This window comes from Apodemus sylvaticus, chromosome 4 (assembly GCF_947179515.1).
Source record: "Apodemus sylvaticus chromosome 4, mApoSyl1.1, whole genome shotgun sequence".
Classification (NCBI taxonomy): Eukaryota; Metazoa; Chordata; class Mammalia; order Rodentia; family Muridae; genus Apodemus; species Apodemus sylvaticus.
The window spans coordinates 139,121,986-139,138,510 of record NC_067475.1 but is presented as its reverse complement, the minus strand read 5'-3'; the positions used below and the strand labels follow the sequence as shown (position 1 = coordinate 139,138,510).

At 40.6% G+C, this 16,525-nt stretch overlaps 1 protein-coding gene across 5 annotated transcripts in view; it reads left to right on the top strand.

The window, feature by feature from the left end:
- Mecom (MDS1 and EVI1 complex locus) overlaps positions 1-16,525 on the top strand; it is a 564,089-nt gene that overhangs the window by 489,472 nt on the left and 58,092 nt on the right. For 4 of the 5 annotated variants that reach the window (XM_052180674.1, XM_052180672.1, XM_052180673.1 and 1 more), the window contains exon 3: positions 14,707-14,841. In XM_052180674.1, coding sequence (XP_052036634.1) covers positions 14,707-14,841 — 135 coding nt within the window. Of the gene's footprint in view, positions 1-11,319; positions 12,045-14,706; positions 14,842-16,525 lie in introns of those variants that run through there. The other variant, XM_052180675.1, reaches the window with a different exon arrangement.

The window sequence follows — 16,525 nt, the reverse complement described above, 5'->3', positions numbered from 1 at the left end:
AATGTCTATTATTTGTGTAGAGGGCCCAAGCCCAGCTCTTAGTACTCACCAGTCATCTCACAACTACCTGCAAGTCCAAGAAGATCCTGTCCATTCTTCTGATGTCTTCAGGCTCACTTATACAGATGGCACACATGCATATATTCACACACCTATAAAAGAAGAAAATAAAGTCAAAAGTAGATTCCCAGTCTGCTATAAAAATATAGTTTTGGCCCTAATTATTACACTTGCCTCTATTCAATATTTTTTAAAATTGAATCCAAAGTTAGATAATTTCCCTCTTTCTGAGACATTAGTTTGAGTAAGGAACGAGTCTTTTTTCCTCCTCCATTTCAATTTGCAGTTTATAATAGTTAAATTTTACTAAGTAGAGTGTGTCCCTGTTGTCCCCCACTGCCTTTGACAAAATACATTATAGGAAGGCTTTCAATAATTTTCTAGACATATCCTAGCATTCAGTATCAAGGAGATAAGTGCAGAAAATGAGTAACATTTCTGGAAAGACACCAACAATATAGTTTTCAAGTTATATGACCAAGGTACCTAGGGAATTATTAAAGTTTGATTCATTAACAGTGGACTCCACTAGCTCTGGTAGGAAGGAGGCGTTGAACAGCAGAATAAAACTCAGTCAGAGATGACACACTTTGGCTCAAGTGCTTGAGTATAAATTTGAAAATCAGATTTCACTAGAATTGTACCATTCTAGGCTCCTTGTCCATGTCAAGGCAGGCCTGCATTAGCAGAGGAGTAGCCCAAGGTCACACGGACGGAGACTCATGCAACTCAAGGTAGCTGAATTTAGGTGTTTTCATGAAGCCCCCAAAGTTTGCCCTTCTCCTCCTATGGTAAGACACTAAATGGGGAAACCTGGAAATTTTTGTTCTAGTCAAAATTTATAAACAGAACACAAAGAACCTTTGTGCTCTTTACGCTACGACGGACCAGTATTTAATCCTGAAACTTGCACACAGGTTACACAGTAGGGGTTTATTTGGAGCTGAATACGACACACTTTACAGGAAGAACTTCTGATGTCTGTTTTTACAGCAACATCAGGATTTTGCTGGTAGGATTTTAGAAACTATTGTGATAGTTTGGCTTTGAACTGTATGTATCATAAAACGTGCCACACATTTAGTGCATGCCTGGCTTCAGTCACAGATATGAAAAGTGGAAATTTAGGATTATCAACATAGAACGGGGACACGAATATCTCATTAGATCATAGATAAGAGTTTAAGACATAACTGAGTCTGAACTGTTTAACTGGTGTAAATGGTGGACTGATCTCCCTACACACACTCACACATACACACACTCACACATACACACACACACACACACACACACACACACACACATACACCCGCCCCATGTAGCCTCCAAGTTGGTACATGTCTTAGGCTAGTCTATGAAGCCTCATATTCTTGCTTCCATTTTCCGTGTACCGGGATACAGACTCCCTTTCATCATCCATATCCTCATAACCTTATGGAGGTTAGTGTATACCTCCATAACTGGAGCTCAGTATTTTCAGTAGATTGTAAGATAATCTCAGCCTGAGTTAATTGTGGCAGTTAACGCTCTGTGTAGAGAAGATTGTGTGGTTGCTGCAGGGAACTTCTGCTCCTCCGTGTGCTGAACTGATTCATCTGGAACCATGTTAGTTCATCAAGGTGTGTGGTTTATCTACAGATCAAAACTCCTGTAATTTTGTATGCCATCTGATTTAATGTCCACTTCGTCCAGTGACTAGATGGCCATAAGCAGGCCCAACGCGTGACTCCAGTGTCAAAAACTCGGTAGGAGGAATTCTTCATGTTTAATTCAGGCATCTGTGGCTGGAGAATATCCTGTTGCTTTTTTTATTCTCCTAGGGAAATAGATAAAGCCAAATCATATTAAGAAACAGCTAAATGATCTAAAGCACAATGTGAAAATATACTCATGGTAAAAGTTACATTTCAGAAAGATTTTTAATGGAAAATGATAGGAATGAGTTATTTAACCGTGAAATGAGATTTTATACATTCTTTCAGAAAGTTCTCATACCATATACTCAACTACAATTTTTTAACAGTTTACAGGTAAAGAATCAATTGACCAGAATTACTGATAATTCCTTTGTGAAAGACCTTTTGGATTTGAATTTTTTTTTTTTTTGCCTTCCTTATTTATGACTATTTTTGGTCAAGTGCTAGAGTCAGTTAATAGAAGAGTATTTGTAGGAATGTTTATGCTTTCTAGAGACAGATACAAAATAAGTTAGTTGTTTGCAAGACCTGGACCCTACCCCAGGTGTGTCAGTGGAAAGAGAAAGAGTTTGTGTCTGTTGAAATACCTCCCACGATGCCTAGTAAGATCAAACCTATTTTAACTAAAAGACTTCTATTTTTAATTTTCACAAAGCATTTACTACATAATTTTCATTGGGATGCTCCAAGAAGAAGATGTATTTATGTCAACCAGCCCTAGAATGTCTGTTATTAATAAGGAATGCCTGTGGATAGTTCTCCTGTCAGGATGTGCTGTTGCCATAGAATAGGTTACAAGCAGCTTGGATAATCACAAAGTACGCACTCCTTCCCCCCACCCTCAACGCCCGTGACCCCTGCACCACCTCCATGCAGTGGTCCTAAATATGCTTTCGGATTAGAGTCTTTCATAATAAGTAATGTAAGAATTCCAGAAAGTCTAGAAGATGTTGTGTGAGTTTGATAAACAAAGCCAACCCTTCATCTCCTTACTCTGGCGCTCTAGCTTCTGAGTGACTGGGCCATCAGCAAGAGGTCTGCAGCCATAGGAACCCAGTTGAAGGGTCAAGAGCATGCACCTGTATGCTCATTTCTTAGCTATAGATCCGTGTGGGAGAAATACAGGGAGAGGCCCTAGAAGCTGAATGTGACAGCAAGTTACCGAGGACATTGCATTTTGTATGAGGTTTTACTTTCTAATAAGGTAGGATCTAGTATAGGTTTTATTTTATTTTAGTTTGGGAAGTCTTTTTTTTTTTTCCTTTTTATTTATCGATTTTTGCTTTTTTATTTTTAGTAAAAAAAAAAGTGACACATTATTATAGCCTTGTTATTTCAGAATTTTCAGTGTAAAATGCCATAGAAGTGTAGGTGTGTAATGATACGAATTTCTGCTAGGACTATTCACGTGGGGAAGGAGGAAGGAGAGAGCGAATCAGCTTTAGCAGGTTAACAAAGCCAATGCCTGGTCGCTGGGGAAAGGGAGAAGGAAAAAAAAACCCTAAATTTGAGGTGCAGCAAAATCTAAACTGAGCCCAGGGAAAAGGCTGACACAGAAATGAATTTGGGGGAGAAAGTAACAAAATGGCCAGGAAACTACTTCAGAGCAGTGACAACGGAAGACATTTTTGTGGCTGAGTCCACGAACAATGAGTTAGGCATCAACTGATTCCTCTGGGTGGGTCACATCAACCAGCCAATTTAGGCACTCAGTCAAACATGTCCTCGTGCTTTCTCATCACGACTCTCACAAAGACGTGCAAGTTTAGTTTACTGTGAAAAGACACCATTGAAGTTACCAGCGTGAGTAAGTTCATCCTTCTAAATCATGGTGCCTCTTCCGGGCAAACCTGCTACTCAGAGCTCCAGGGGTGAAGCCCAGTGAAGGAGAAAGGCTTTGGACCCAGCTGATACCAATCAGTAGGCAAAAAGGAAGAAGTGGGGGTGGGGTGGGGGGAGAGGTAGATAAGATTTAACCTGAGGTCACCAAGGTAAAGTGGATTCCAGGCAGAGTGACAATACTTATGTCAGCGCTGTCAACAATGGTAGTCATTTTGCTTTGACACAAGGCTGTGTACTTCCTATGATTCCCCCAAACTGGGATGGGCCCGCATAACAAAGACGAGGCAGTAGCGTCTGGACAATATAAAGCAAAGAAATGAGTTAGTGTGTGTTGAAGCAGACCATTACAGTAATGCAGACGGATGGTCCCAGGCATCCTAAACAGGAATTCAGGCCCACTGAGTCAGAGAGCGTGCATCTGGTGAGCAAGTACCTCTTTAGTACTTGTTTCAGCCTAGGCAATAAGGGGTAAATGATACCTAATTCCCATCTTCCCGGCATCTGAAACCTAGCAGAGGACATTGTAAGACATGCCTTTTCTGACCGGAGGGGTGGGTGTGGTGTGCGTGTATGCCTGCGTGTGCTTCTGTGTGTGTGTGTATGTGTATGTGTGTATGTGTGTGTGTGTATGTGTGTGTGTGTATGTGTGTGTGTATGTGTGTGCTTGTGTGTGCTTGTGTGTGTATGTTGTGCTTGTGTGTGTGTATGTGTGTGTATATGTGTGTGCTTGTGTGTGTGTATGTGTGTGTATATGTGTGTGCTTGTGTGTGTGTGTGTGCTTGTGTGTGTGTATGTGTGTGTATATGTGTGCTTGTGTGTGTGTGTTTGTGTGTGTGTATGTGTGTGTATGTGTGTGTATATGTGTGCTTGTGTGTGTGTATGTGTGTGTATGCTCTAGCATACCTCTTTAGACCCCAGGCCTCAGTTCACCTTTGTTTATAAGGCTTTCTTGCTGATTAGCAGAGGACACAGTGGGTGGGAATGTAGGTGCTCAGCTGCATGGCAGACATGGACAGACATCTTCCAGAGAAACACAGCTTGAGAGAGGGGGAAAAAAACAAAACAAAACAACCCAACAACAACAACAAAAAAACAAAACCCAAATTGTTGAAATTCTTCTCTTCCAAGATCAGGATAAGAATTAGGGCAACTGACATTGGAACGAACAAAGGATTAAAAAAGTATAGTCATACTAGCAGGCGGGACTGGCTTCCGTGTAGTGCACACATGCATGTTTACTCTAGTCTGATATACAGCAGACACAGTGCAACTTACTTTTTTTGACCTGTTCCCACGGAGTCAGAGCACCTCACACTCACATTACCCAATGGATTTTCCCAACACTCTCATTATGCGGATATTATGAAACTTACATGGAAATCAACTCAAAGGTTAAGTGACTTATCCAAAGGTACACAGGAGAAGTGGAGGCGAGGCCTGCCTGCCTCCCAACTCACTTTCTCCACAGGATTAGGAGGCTGAAAGCACTTTTGAGTTGGTTTCTAAAACCCCGGGGAGGACGTCGACCCTGAAATTATTGCACACTGTGCTGCTGAACACTCTCTTGAAAAGGCTGAATTAATTAAAATGAATAAAATAAAAATGCAATCCGTACAGAGTTGAGGTGAGTTCCAAACACATTTACTGCTTCAGTTCGGTTCCAAAATAGAAAGATTTGGCTTCTTGAGAATGACTGTGGCTAGTTTTCTCTAGAAACTGAAGATGGTGATAAAATGGCCTCAGGGATATAAAAGATGCCTTTTCTCTTATTGGCACAGGTGTATTTCGTGACTCTTTGTTTCTTAGTCAAATATATATTTAATATGTTAATATTAAATATATACTTGTTTATATATCTTTTTTCCTTTGAATGTGTTTGCATCAAAAGCATCACAAGAGAAAAATAATGTACTGTGCTCCACTACCATTTTGTTGTATTTTATTAAACTGCTTATTTATCGCAAGGTTTTCACTAAAACTTTAAATGAAGTCTTCTTGTTGTGATATCTTAGCCACTCAGCATAATGGCTCAGGAAATAGATCAAAATAGCCAACGAAAATATTTTAAATATGGCAGCTGTAGTTGGAGTTTGGGAAATAAATCTTTGAGAACAATAATTTATTCACTTGAGCTGTTGTTTCAGCAAAGTATTTCATCTTAGTTTCAGAATAGTTGCTATTCATTACTAAATATGTTTAAAAATCGAAGCAGAGAAATTGATTTCATTCTGTCCAGACATCGTAAAAAATATTCAGGTGTTCAAGTTGGGTGCTGTATTGGTAAAGGCAATCAGATAGGGGTTGTGGCTATGTGGTTAATTAAAGGTAATAGGAGCCTTCGGGGTAACTTTGCATCCTAGACTTATGGAGGGCTTCACACTGTAGGGGCAATAACGCGGTGCTACTGCTGACCGCGCAGAGGGCTGTCCTACAAAGACATCAAGATGTGTAGGAAGTCAACCCTCCAGCAGTCCTGGCAAGCCAGACTGACCCCGGCAAATGAAAATAATCAAAAGTAATTAGAAGCGTGCTGGATGGCTCCTCGGAGAGCCGAGCAGGAGAGTAAACACGCCTGGATCCTCGAGCCGCTGCGAAGGCCTATGTCTGAGCTGTTAGGTGCCCTGACCTTGTCCACATAAAGATGTGATTTATGAAGTGCAGGGCACAGCAGCAGGGCTTCTGTCTTCTCCTGGAGAACCAAATTACTGAGGCGGAGATTAACATGCCTTCAGTGGGGCCTGTTTCCAGACCAAGGGAAATTTTTTATTTACCTTTTCTCCTCCTAACCTTTAATTTCCTTTCTGTCTGTCAGTCCGTCCATCCATCTGACTGACTGTCTTTCTGTCTTTTCTCTTTTCTTTTCTTTTCTTTTCTTTTCTTTTCTTTTCTTTTCTTTTCTTTTCTTTTCTTTTCTGTTCTGTTCTGTTCTGTTCTTTTCTTTCTTTTCTTTTCGTTTCTTTTCTTCCCTCCTTTCTGCAACACCATATTGACCAACTTAAGAAAAGGAAAAATAAATAAATACAAAGGAAGAAAGGCAGAGTCCCTCAGAAATGACCCAGGATCTCTCTGGAGAGCCATGCTGACAGGAGGCTGTGGGAATTCAGAGCCTTTGTGCCCACAGTTTGGTGTTGTGCTAGGCAGACTTTCAAGTCTGCCTACTACCGGCATCCCAGCATTCAAGTTCAAGTTTGTGACGTACTTCCCCGATGAAGCACTATAAATAATTAAAGTCAAAGGGAACCTTTATCACATCGGATCCCTTGGCTTGCTGGTCGAGTTTCTTCACCCGAGCATTGCATTTTGCTCAAATCTTTGCACAGAATGAAAAGATTTAAAAGAGCTGATAGGTGGGTAGAATTTGGAGGAGTCGGAGGGAAGGGAAATTGGGAAACATATTGTAGAGAAATCAGTGTGACATCTCTTGAGTCCCAAAGACATACTGAATTTTCCTTATCTCTGTCTCACTTAAGCTTAGGTGAAAGTCTCACCACTTTCCACATGCCATTGTGCTGTGGAAAGAAAGCATTGATTTCCTTTTTAAACACACATCAATATCCATACACAAAGCTAATTTAATTAGCAAGCGGTTATTGTTCAACCAAATGTCAATTTCTCAAATTATTTCATGCTTCCTGACTGTAGAACTGTATGAAGCAGGATTTTACAGATAGTCCGTGAATGAGAGACTACATGAGGGGTACCCGCCCCCCCCCCAAAAAAAAAACCCATACATTTGCTCGGTGTTAGAAATAAAAAAAAAAAAGTCAGGCTTGGAGTTCAATATCTGCTTAGCCACCGCAAGAACCCAGAGCTGCAAGAATGAAAGAGACTGTACTTAGGCTGAGGTTATAAAGGGCCTTCCTCTATAAACTCAGAACATAATGTCAGAGTGAATGGGAACCTACTTTATTAACTTTATGGTATTGAAAACTGCCAGCAAGTTGTCTTATTTTTAAATACAGTCCTCTGCAGAGCGTTACAGGGCCGTTTGTCCACAGGAAGCCATTAACAGTGGACAGTGCAGCCATTTCATCTGGCTTTCGGTGGACTGCTTTTCTTTCTTTTAATGATGTGCTGGCATGTACCGTGCCCATAGGGCCTCCATTAGCTGGACTCTTACTTCTGGGACAACCATGAAGTTTAAGGCTTAAAAGAGGCATCGGTTTACAGTCCTGTGGGAATCACTTGAATACCGGAGCACTAACTTATTACCGCTTTAACTAATATATTGACTTATTTTAAATAAACAGTTACACAATGAAGGCAGAACCCATGGCCTTATTGGAAATCTTTGGGCCTTTTAAAGATCCTGCAGTCCTCGCAGGCTGGGGAGGAAGGGAAAGTCTGAGGAGGGCTTATACCCATTTCAAACCAGGAAGAAAACACATTAACCCCTCCCACCCCAGCCTGGCCACCAACCAGTGTAGGATCCTTACAATGCCTAGAAAATCTACCCACTCTGCTCAAACTGCGAATCTCCCAATGTTGTCTTCTTGGTAAACAACAATTGAGAGCATTAAAGAAAAGAAGTGTGCCGTTGCTACTACCGAGAAAAGTGTTTTTTAAAAGTATGATTCCTTAAGGAAAAAAAAATTTGATCAGCTACCCTGTCTTCTGCTTTCTCAAAGTCATACTTGTCTTAGAGCTGCCTCCTTCCTTCCATTCCCCAGATAGTTAGATCATCTTTCCTGATACATGCTTGCAAATTAAAGCTGGTTTGAGATTAAGGTAAAAACCATTATTTTTAATAGTCCACTGCAAGGGGCGGTGCTAAGCTCTGCAGAACAGGAGTGTTCCTGATTACCACGGAGCAGAAAGACGCTTTGCAGTGGCTTAATTTGTAGCGGGTAACTACTGTAAAGAGATTTCTCTAGAAATCCAAGGAATAGAGGGAGGTGGTGGTGGTATTTGGCTCCTTGTATTTATTTATTGTTTTAGAAAGCTCCTAACCTAACGGGAAGCAAGTTTACAGGGAAGAAAAGCCTACTCTTTACAAAACTCTGCCCTCTGCCCTGGTCTGGTCCTGTTTTGCTTCTGTTGGGGTAGATCTCCTAATGGGTTTCTATCAGGAAGACAACATGCCCAGGTTTGGGGGTGAGGGGGCACTTGTCACTTACTGTGCGATTGTAGGGCTCTTTCTCTAAATTTCAAGTTATGTCAAGACAAAGCAGGATGGCTGGCTTCATGTGAAGTTACTGCTTTATAAGCAAAAGAAAATGAGGTTGGGAGGAGGTGGGGAGAGGGTGATCAGGGAGCTACTGTTACACTTTCTTTGCCCAGATCCTTGTGATGATGCCGTGTGTAATCTTACAGTTTATTTGTTGCACAAGAGTGATAATCACGACATCAATATTGGTTCTATTTATAAGGGACAAATATTAAATCGATAGTGGTAATGCTAGAATGAATCCTCCCTGTCTTTAGACGCATCTCTCAGCGTCTCAGGGAGGAAATTAAGGCTGTGTTTGGAGACGGGAATCTCAGAGTTAGGAGCATCCTCTGCTCAGACAATGTCCCAGAGCCTGTGCATGCGTGATTGACCCGGAGGCTGCAACCAGGCTGTGAGACCCTGGTGGGTTCACCTAGGTTGCTGAGGCTGCAGGCATTGTACTTTATTTCGGGATACAGCGCCACCTACCGGCCTCCAGCCGTCCCTGCAAGAATACCGTCTAGACCCGTAGCCCCACCTCCCATACCAGGAACTAATATATAGGTGGGGAGGGAAAAACAAAAACAAAAACAAAACAAAACAAAAAGAACTTAAAGGTTTTCTTTTTACTTCTGAAATGTGAATTTAGTCAGGACCTGCCACTGATTTCCCAGGACTTTTGTCTTGCCACCTACGTTTCCTCCTTTTCTGAGAAGCTTTGAAAAAGGTTAGGCAGTGGGTGGTGCTGCAAAGGCAGGGCGGGGTGGGTAGGGGTTGGGAATGGTTTGGGGCACTGAGCACCCAGACCCCCTGCTCAAGCTGAAGTGTCTGAAGCACTCAGTTCCCCAGATTACTTGTATTTAATACACAATGCATCATAAAACAAATCTCTCATCCTGACAGGAAGAAAATAGAACAGCTCATAGCTCCAGCTAGTCCAATTTATAGCTAAATTAAAAAAAAAAATCGCTTCAACAATGGGCAAGTTGAGGAAGGGCTAAGGATCAATGCAGGGAAGCCCAGACTCCTCACGATTCTCAGGCAGGGCGCTATGGGAATATCTTAATGCTTAGGTTATTTACAAAGGGTTTTTTCCTGTCTTACCTACCAGTGCTGTGAGATTTTTCCCCCCTCAAACAATGGCTATTATCTGAAATAACAGTTCAATGTCACAGATAACAGGCCACCAAAATGAATTAGTCACCACCTCTTGTCTTTTGCTCTCACCCACTTCCTTGTCTTCTGACGCTATTTTTGGTTTTCGATCAGCATTTTGGGGAAAATAAAGATCTACTGGATTTTCACATTAACTTGCCCTTGGAGAGAACACACAGTGCCTGGTGCGGTGAGAGAGACCGGCTACATAGATAAAAGTTTAACGTCAGCACACACTCAAAGCCTGCGGGCTGGCCCCACCCTTCCCAGGTAGCTGTCCCCAGATTTAGGCATTTTACTAAATTTTCCATTCTTGAGTTGGGAATAAATTGGATCTGAGGGTTGGGGATTTAGCTCAGAGGCAGATCTCTTGCCTAGCAAAAGGGTTGGGGGGAGTTCTGTCTTCTCTTCGTGGCTGGGTGAGCTGGATTGTTCTATTTGCTTTTATGAATGGAGTTTTCTCATCAAAAGCATTTATTCTTAATTAAATGGTGGGCTTAACAAAATTTTCCAAATTTGTCTACAAATAAACACGTGGATTCTTATATTTTGCCATCTATTTTCTAAATTCTTTCACCCAATGTTATCTCTGTATTGATAGAAAGTGCCCAAACTTATTATAAAGTTATCTAATATATAAAATATGAATATATCTAATGTGTAAAATATAAAGTTGCATAACTCAACTCTGGAGCAGTCATGATCTTTTGAATAACTTAGAAAATATTCTCAATCTACTACAATCTATTTGGGAGAGAGATATGAAAATTATGCTTTAGATTTCAAGATTTGTTCTTATGTGTGTGGGGGAGTATTTTTAAAATGTACACATTTCTGGGACCTAACTATAAAAAAATAAAGGGTATAAATTTAAGTATAAGCTTAAATTAAAAATCTATTTTAAAATATGCTTAACTGAAAACTGAAAATGTCTGTTAGTTTTTACTCTTGAAGCTGCTGTCTTGAGACTTTTAGTGTGAGCCAGTATCTCTTTATCCTAAGAGTTATTCTGGCCCTCTCCAGAGCTTCTAAACTACCAGCTTTCCTGGGGAGGTACCATCACACCCCTGAAAGCAATTCTCCACCCTATCTTTCCCATCCCCCACCCAACTCTCTCTCTCTCTCTCTCTCTCTCTCTCTCTCTCTCTCTCTCTCACACACACACACACACACACACACACACACACATGCATGCACACACCCTTGTGCTCAGGACATCAAAACCAAAGAGATTTCCCTGGGGAAACAAATCCTGCCTGGAGAAATCTCCCCATTGGTTGTTTATCCGCAGAAAATCTACATGTTTCAGGGATGGTGCATCTATAATCAGTCTGTCCCTATAGGACTTGGGTCTTGGCGACCTTTTTGTGACCTCTCTCGCCAGAGGAGGCTGCTGTCACTTTAAAAATTTACTGAAAGAGGAGCCCGTCGTCTGGCTTCCGACCACTCTGGAGATAGCTCCCTTTCTCCCTCGCCCCGGTTTCTTTCTGGATGGCCGAGCAGATCCCCTTTAAAGAGACAGTTCATGAAATAGAAACCCTGCGGCTGGGCGCGGAGTGGCTAAAGGGGACTAGCGGGTGAGGGTCTGGCCCCGAGAAGGCTCTGGGAGGATCTGGGGGGCCGTCCTGGCCTGGCAGGCCCCCTACCTTCGCCCACTTTCTTCTTGCGGGTCTTGCCCCTGGAGCTGCGAGAGAGGAGTGGGAGAAGTTTTAGTAGGTTTCAGATAACTTTCATTACACATCGGGCTGATAAGAGCAAGAGAAAGTGAGGAAAGAGGGAGGTAGCCGGAGCAGAAGGAATAGCTGCGAGCTCATTTAGGAAGGGGGAAAACCAAATACACCAAACCCTGCTCAATTCTGGTCTTAAAACACTGTTGGCGGACAATAAATCCGAAACGCGTGGTCCTGGCGCTCAGCTCCCAGGGAACGACAAACTTATCAGACACCCATTTGGAAGTCAAGACACGAGGCTTTTATTTAAAAAAAAAAAATTTTTTTTTTTAAATATCTTGAAATGTTGGCGGGTGTTCTTTGAAAAGATTTTCCAACTCGAGTACCCCGGCTGCTGCTGATTTTATTTTTGTTTAATTCTGCCGTGATTGCTTTTGATTGCTGAGTTGAGGCCGTAGAAATCGGAAGGTAAGCGAACTCACTTTAAAAAGTCTTGGCTGTGGGCAGGGTGTCGCTGGGGACAGCGTCTGCGTCCTGGGTTTGCACTGAGGTCCCTGTGTCCCTGGAGCGTCCCTGGTCGCCGGGGCTCCGTCGCCGCGGGTGGGTCAGCCCGGCTGGCTGCCGCCTTCTCGGCTCTCGCGTCCTCCTTCCCCTCCCTCCTACGTTCAGTCGGTCAGGTTCGGGGACGCAGAAGGTGGGGTTGCCAAAAATCAGAATTCCTGGCACCAGCCAAGCGACTTTGGAAGTGGCTTTCGGCGGGAGTTCCACCTTGCCAAGTAACAGCTTCACTGGCCAACAGCGTGTGTTGCCTTGAGAAAGTCACATTCGGACTTTTGGCTTACAGGCTGGGATTTTTCCCCCTTTTCGTTTGGGTATTTATTCATTTTTTTTTTGAAAGGGCCTTTCTCTCAAGTCCACCTAAAGAAATTGCTATTGTTGTTATTTTGAAGCTTAAAAGCTTTTGAAAAGGCAGGTCTGTGTTAGTCGGAGAAGATGCGCTGTTTATCTTATTCAGATTTCTGAGGTGATTGAGACATTTGGACACACATGAAGTCTTGGTAGCAAATCAAAAGTGGATAACTTGCCAGGAGTGAAGACAGTCAGACAGCCTTGAGGCAGGAATACTGAGAGCAAGGAATCAGTGTGTTGGTGAAACCTTTGAATAATCATGTAACATTATGTAAAAAAAAAAAAAGAGAGAGAGAGACATTCTTTGGAAATGATTTTTTTTTTTAATTAGCCTCCCTGTTGACAGTGGCAGCGGCAGGGATGTTAACACGAAATAAAATTACACCTATAATTTTATGTGCACAGTATGTAATCTTTAATTCCCTACCTCTGCTTGAAAGCTGACTGACCTGGGTACAGAATTCTTGACTTTGAAATGAACAAGTTTTCCAAGTGTTTCTGCAGCAGGAGATGAGACCAGGGTAGCATTGCAGCGACTTCACCAATTTCCTTTATTAAATATTTCTCCGATGTGTCAGTTGACCTGCTTCCCCACCCCTTTTCTTTTCTTCTTAGTCAAGAAAACAAACGACACACCCCAAATCAGAATAAATTCTCAAACAATCAACAATCCCACCTACAAAAGAAAAACAAACTTTAAAAGATGTGCCAGTTATTCACTCTTTCTGTTTCTGAGAAGGGGAGAGATCTCAACGCCATTTGCATTAGTCAGCCTTGGGAGCTGAAGAAAAGTCTTAATGCTTGGAATTTTATAAGTAATGTATTTGCTAAAAGTCGTCTTCCATGGAAATGGTATTTAACTCGGCTAGTGTGGAGATATGGAAGGAGGGGGAGGGAGCAATTATTGTCTTTCTCTTTGGTTATCATTTTTCCTTTAAAAGTCCTGTGATGACTTGCTGCCCTTCAAGGGCCTCGTGGTCAAGGGCTTATTCATAGTGCTTTAGGCTGGAATGCTCAGAAAGGGAGTTTATGGTGAGTTAATGACTTGACTCTGTAAGTGGATGGTTATTGGAGTTCTATGTAAAACTGCTTTCGGTCCATATAGCCAAGGGTTTCATGTTAACTTCCAGGCAGTTATAGCAGGAACAGAGTTCAAGGGTTATTTAAGTCATTAGTTCTTGTTCTAGAGTCTGCTGTTTGGTCTGGAGCAGAAACCATCTTCACACTTTGCATTACCTGACTGACTAGCATTACCAGCCCCTAGTTCAATGCATTACCTGACTGACTAGCATTACCAGCCCCATGAGGTCAATGTCTCCATAGCTTTTAATATTGAGGTATTGAGGTTAATGATTCAGAAAAGGCTTGATTTGAGTGTATGAAACCTTAAAATTAAAAGCTTCCCATCTCCCTGTCGATTTCCTAAGAGTCCCCAGTAATATTAGCATTTAGAATAGGCCAAGCACGAGTCTTCTGTAATGATCACACAGTGCCACAAGGTAATATTGGCAACATGCAACGACATCGACTAATTTCATACTTACCTGTAAACCACTTTGTTATTTTGTTTTGCTGTACATGGATGGCATGTAAACATGTGTTGGTTAACTAAGACTTAAGCGGCACTTTGCATATATGTGCATATTTATATAAATTTTCTTTGATTTACGTTGGTTAGAAGCATTTATGAGGCAATTCTTCAGCTAAGAGTGTAATCTTATGGTGGGGAAATACAAACTAATAAAAGAAATTTAATAAGTTATATGAAAGTTTTTAATTGAATTAAAATGACAAGAACATGTAAAACTCCTCACCCAGATGAAGAGACTATACAAAGGCTACAGTATTGACAGTTGAATTATCCAAACCTAAATATTGAATGTTTAGTTTAGAAATATTATGTTCTACCTGCTGTTCTATATGACTTTTCTGTAAAAACACAATGAATAAAACTAAGTCAATGAGTTCTTTCACGGATAATAAAGAAGAAGGCTTATTTTGAAACCAATTAATCAGTTTTTTGTGCTGTTACGATTGCTTTATGCCTTTTGTAAACACAGCATAACTTATGTCTCCTTTAATAATATGAATGCCGCCTGACCTTTTTCTTGTAAAGATTCAAAGGAAGAATATGCATTTCAATGAACTATTTCCAAGGAACTGGCTACTTGCTGCAATGGACCGGTGTGGCGATTTATTGTTCTCTTCTTCTTCCTCCCAGATCTTAGATGAGTTTTGCAATGTGAAGTTCTGCATAGATGCCAGTCAGCCAGATGTAGGAAGCTGGCTCAAGTACATCAGATTCGCTGGCTGCTATGATCAGCACAACCTGGTTGCATGCCAGATAAATGATCAGGTATGTTGTAAAGATTCTCTTGTCTTTCTTTGAGAGCACTAACGTGTCAGCAAAGCCCAAAGAATAAAAATAACAGGGGGTCTGCAGCAGACCCGTGTGGTGTGGTGTGGCCTGCTGGCTGATAACGGCAGAAGGTGACACACAAGTGCAAGATGCAGAACTCAGGCATTCTCAGCTCTGCTTGTCTTCACTGATGTTTTCTTTGGGTGATTATTCATGTTGTCTTAGCATCTTTATAAATCCTGCAGTTGTTGAATTGAGACCTTAAGTTCTTCTTTGATACTTAACTGTTATATTTTTTCTTTATCATCCAAATGGATACATTCATAGGATGTATAGAGCTAAAACAGTTTGAGAATTTATGCAGAATTTCTAAATGTTATACAAATAGCTATCGTTTTATTTGAAATAGTAGGTGTGTGTATGTGTGCATGTGTGTATATATATATATATATATATTTATGTTATTGGTGCAGACTTACCCAATTATGCATTATGAAATGCATAATTGTAATTAATTTCCTAAATCAGCATAACAAAATGAGAATTTTTTTACTCTTTGAATAATCAAAATACTTTTCTTTCATATAATGTATAAGTTTAAAGTTTTCACTATTAGAGAATCTTGTGACTTTATGGATAATCAAGCAGTGGCTGACTTTAAGAAAAGTAACTGAAATAAAAACTATAATATTATCATGTAACTAATTTTACACTTAATAAAATTATGAGTCTTTTAACTTTGTTTGAGAGCACCTACTGAATGAGAAGTTCATCCTGTTGATTTTTTTTTCCTTACAAACATTACTGGGTTAAAATTTAATTGTATTACAATCATCTAGCTCTTTTAACCCCATGGTGACTGAAGTATGTTTCCAAGACCATGTTGAAATGGTTGCTTGGCAGCCCACAACACCAGGAAAAGGAAAGTTTAAATTAGCTGGCTCCAACTGAAAGCTGTCTAGCATCATAAGCCCAAGAGTCTCAGTCATCATTAGGAGATTACTCTTTGGCATCTCACCAGCTCTCTGATAATTTTTACTGGCTAAACGAAACAGGAGGTAGTAAGTTGTAAAATTATGTTTAAATAGGAATTGCTTAAATCGTCAGCATAATCAAAAATAATAAACTAATCAATTGGGTTTTCCCTTTGCTGTAAGAGAACAAAGTGTTATTGACAAATGAAAATATTATTAAATTAGTTATTGATTTTGAACAGAACATATCCCAAGTCTGTCTTAGGAGTTATTGTCACCACCAGCAGCAAATATTTTTTTGAGCACCTACTGTTTATAAGCCTGGGAAATAGATAGGTGTTATAAGGGGGTAAAATGTTTTTGTTGTCTTTTCTAGTAAAGAAAGTGTAGGCCCTCAAAAGATACTTTTAAGATGAAATAATATAATTATATAAATCCTAACGATTATTTGCTGTTTATATTTACTAAAAATAGATATATTTCAGTATTTATCTAAAACAATTGTATTGTCAGTGAAAATATGGTTCAAGAAGGCTACTTTGTAGCTAATATGAGGCCGCTCATCACCAATTTTGTATTTAACTAAACTCTTCTTGCAAAGTTTGATTGCACTGAAAAAAAAAATCCCTTGGTTCCTGACTATGTATGAATAAGGTTACTCATTGCAGTTGTCACTTGCAATTGTTTCAATTAGTTTGAAAGTACAC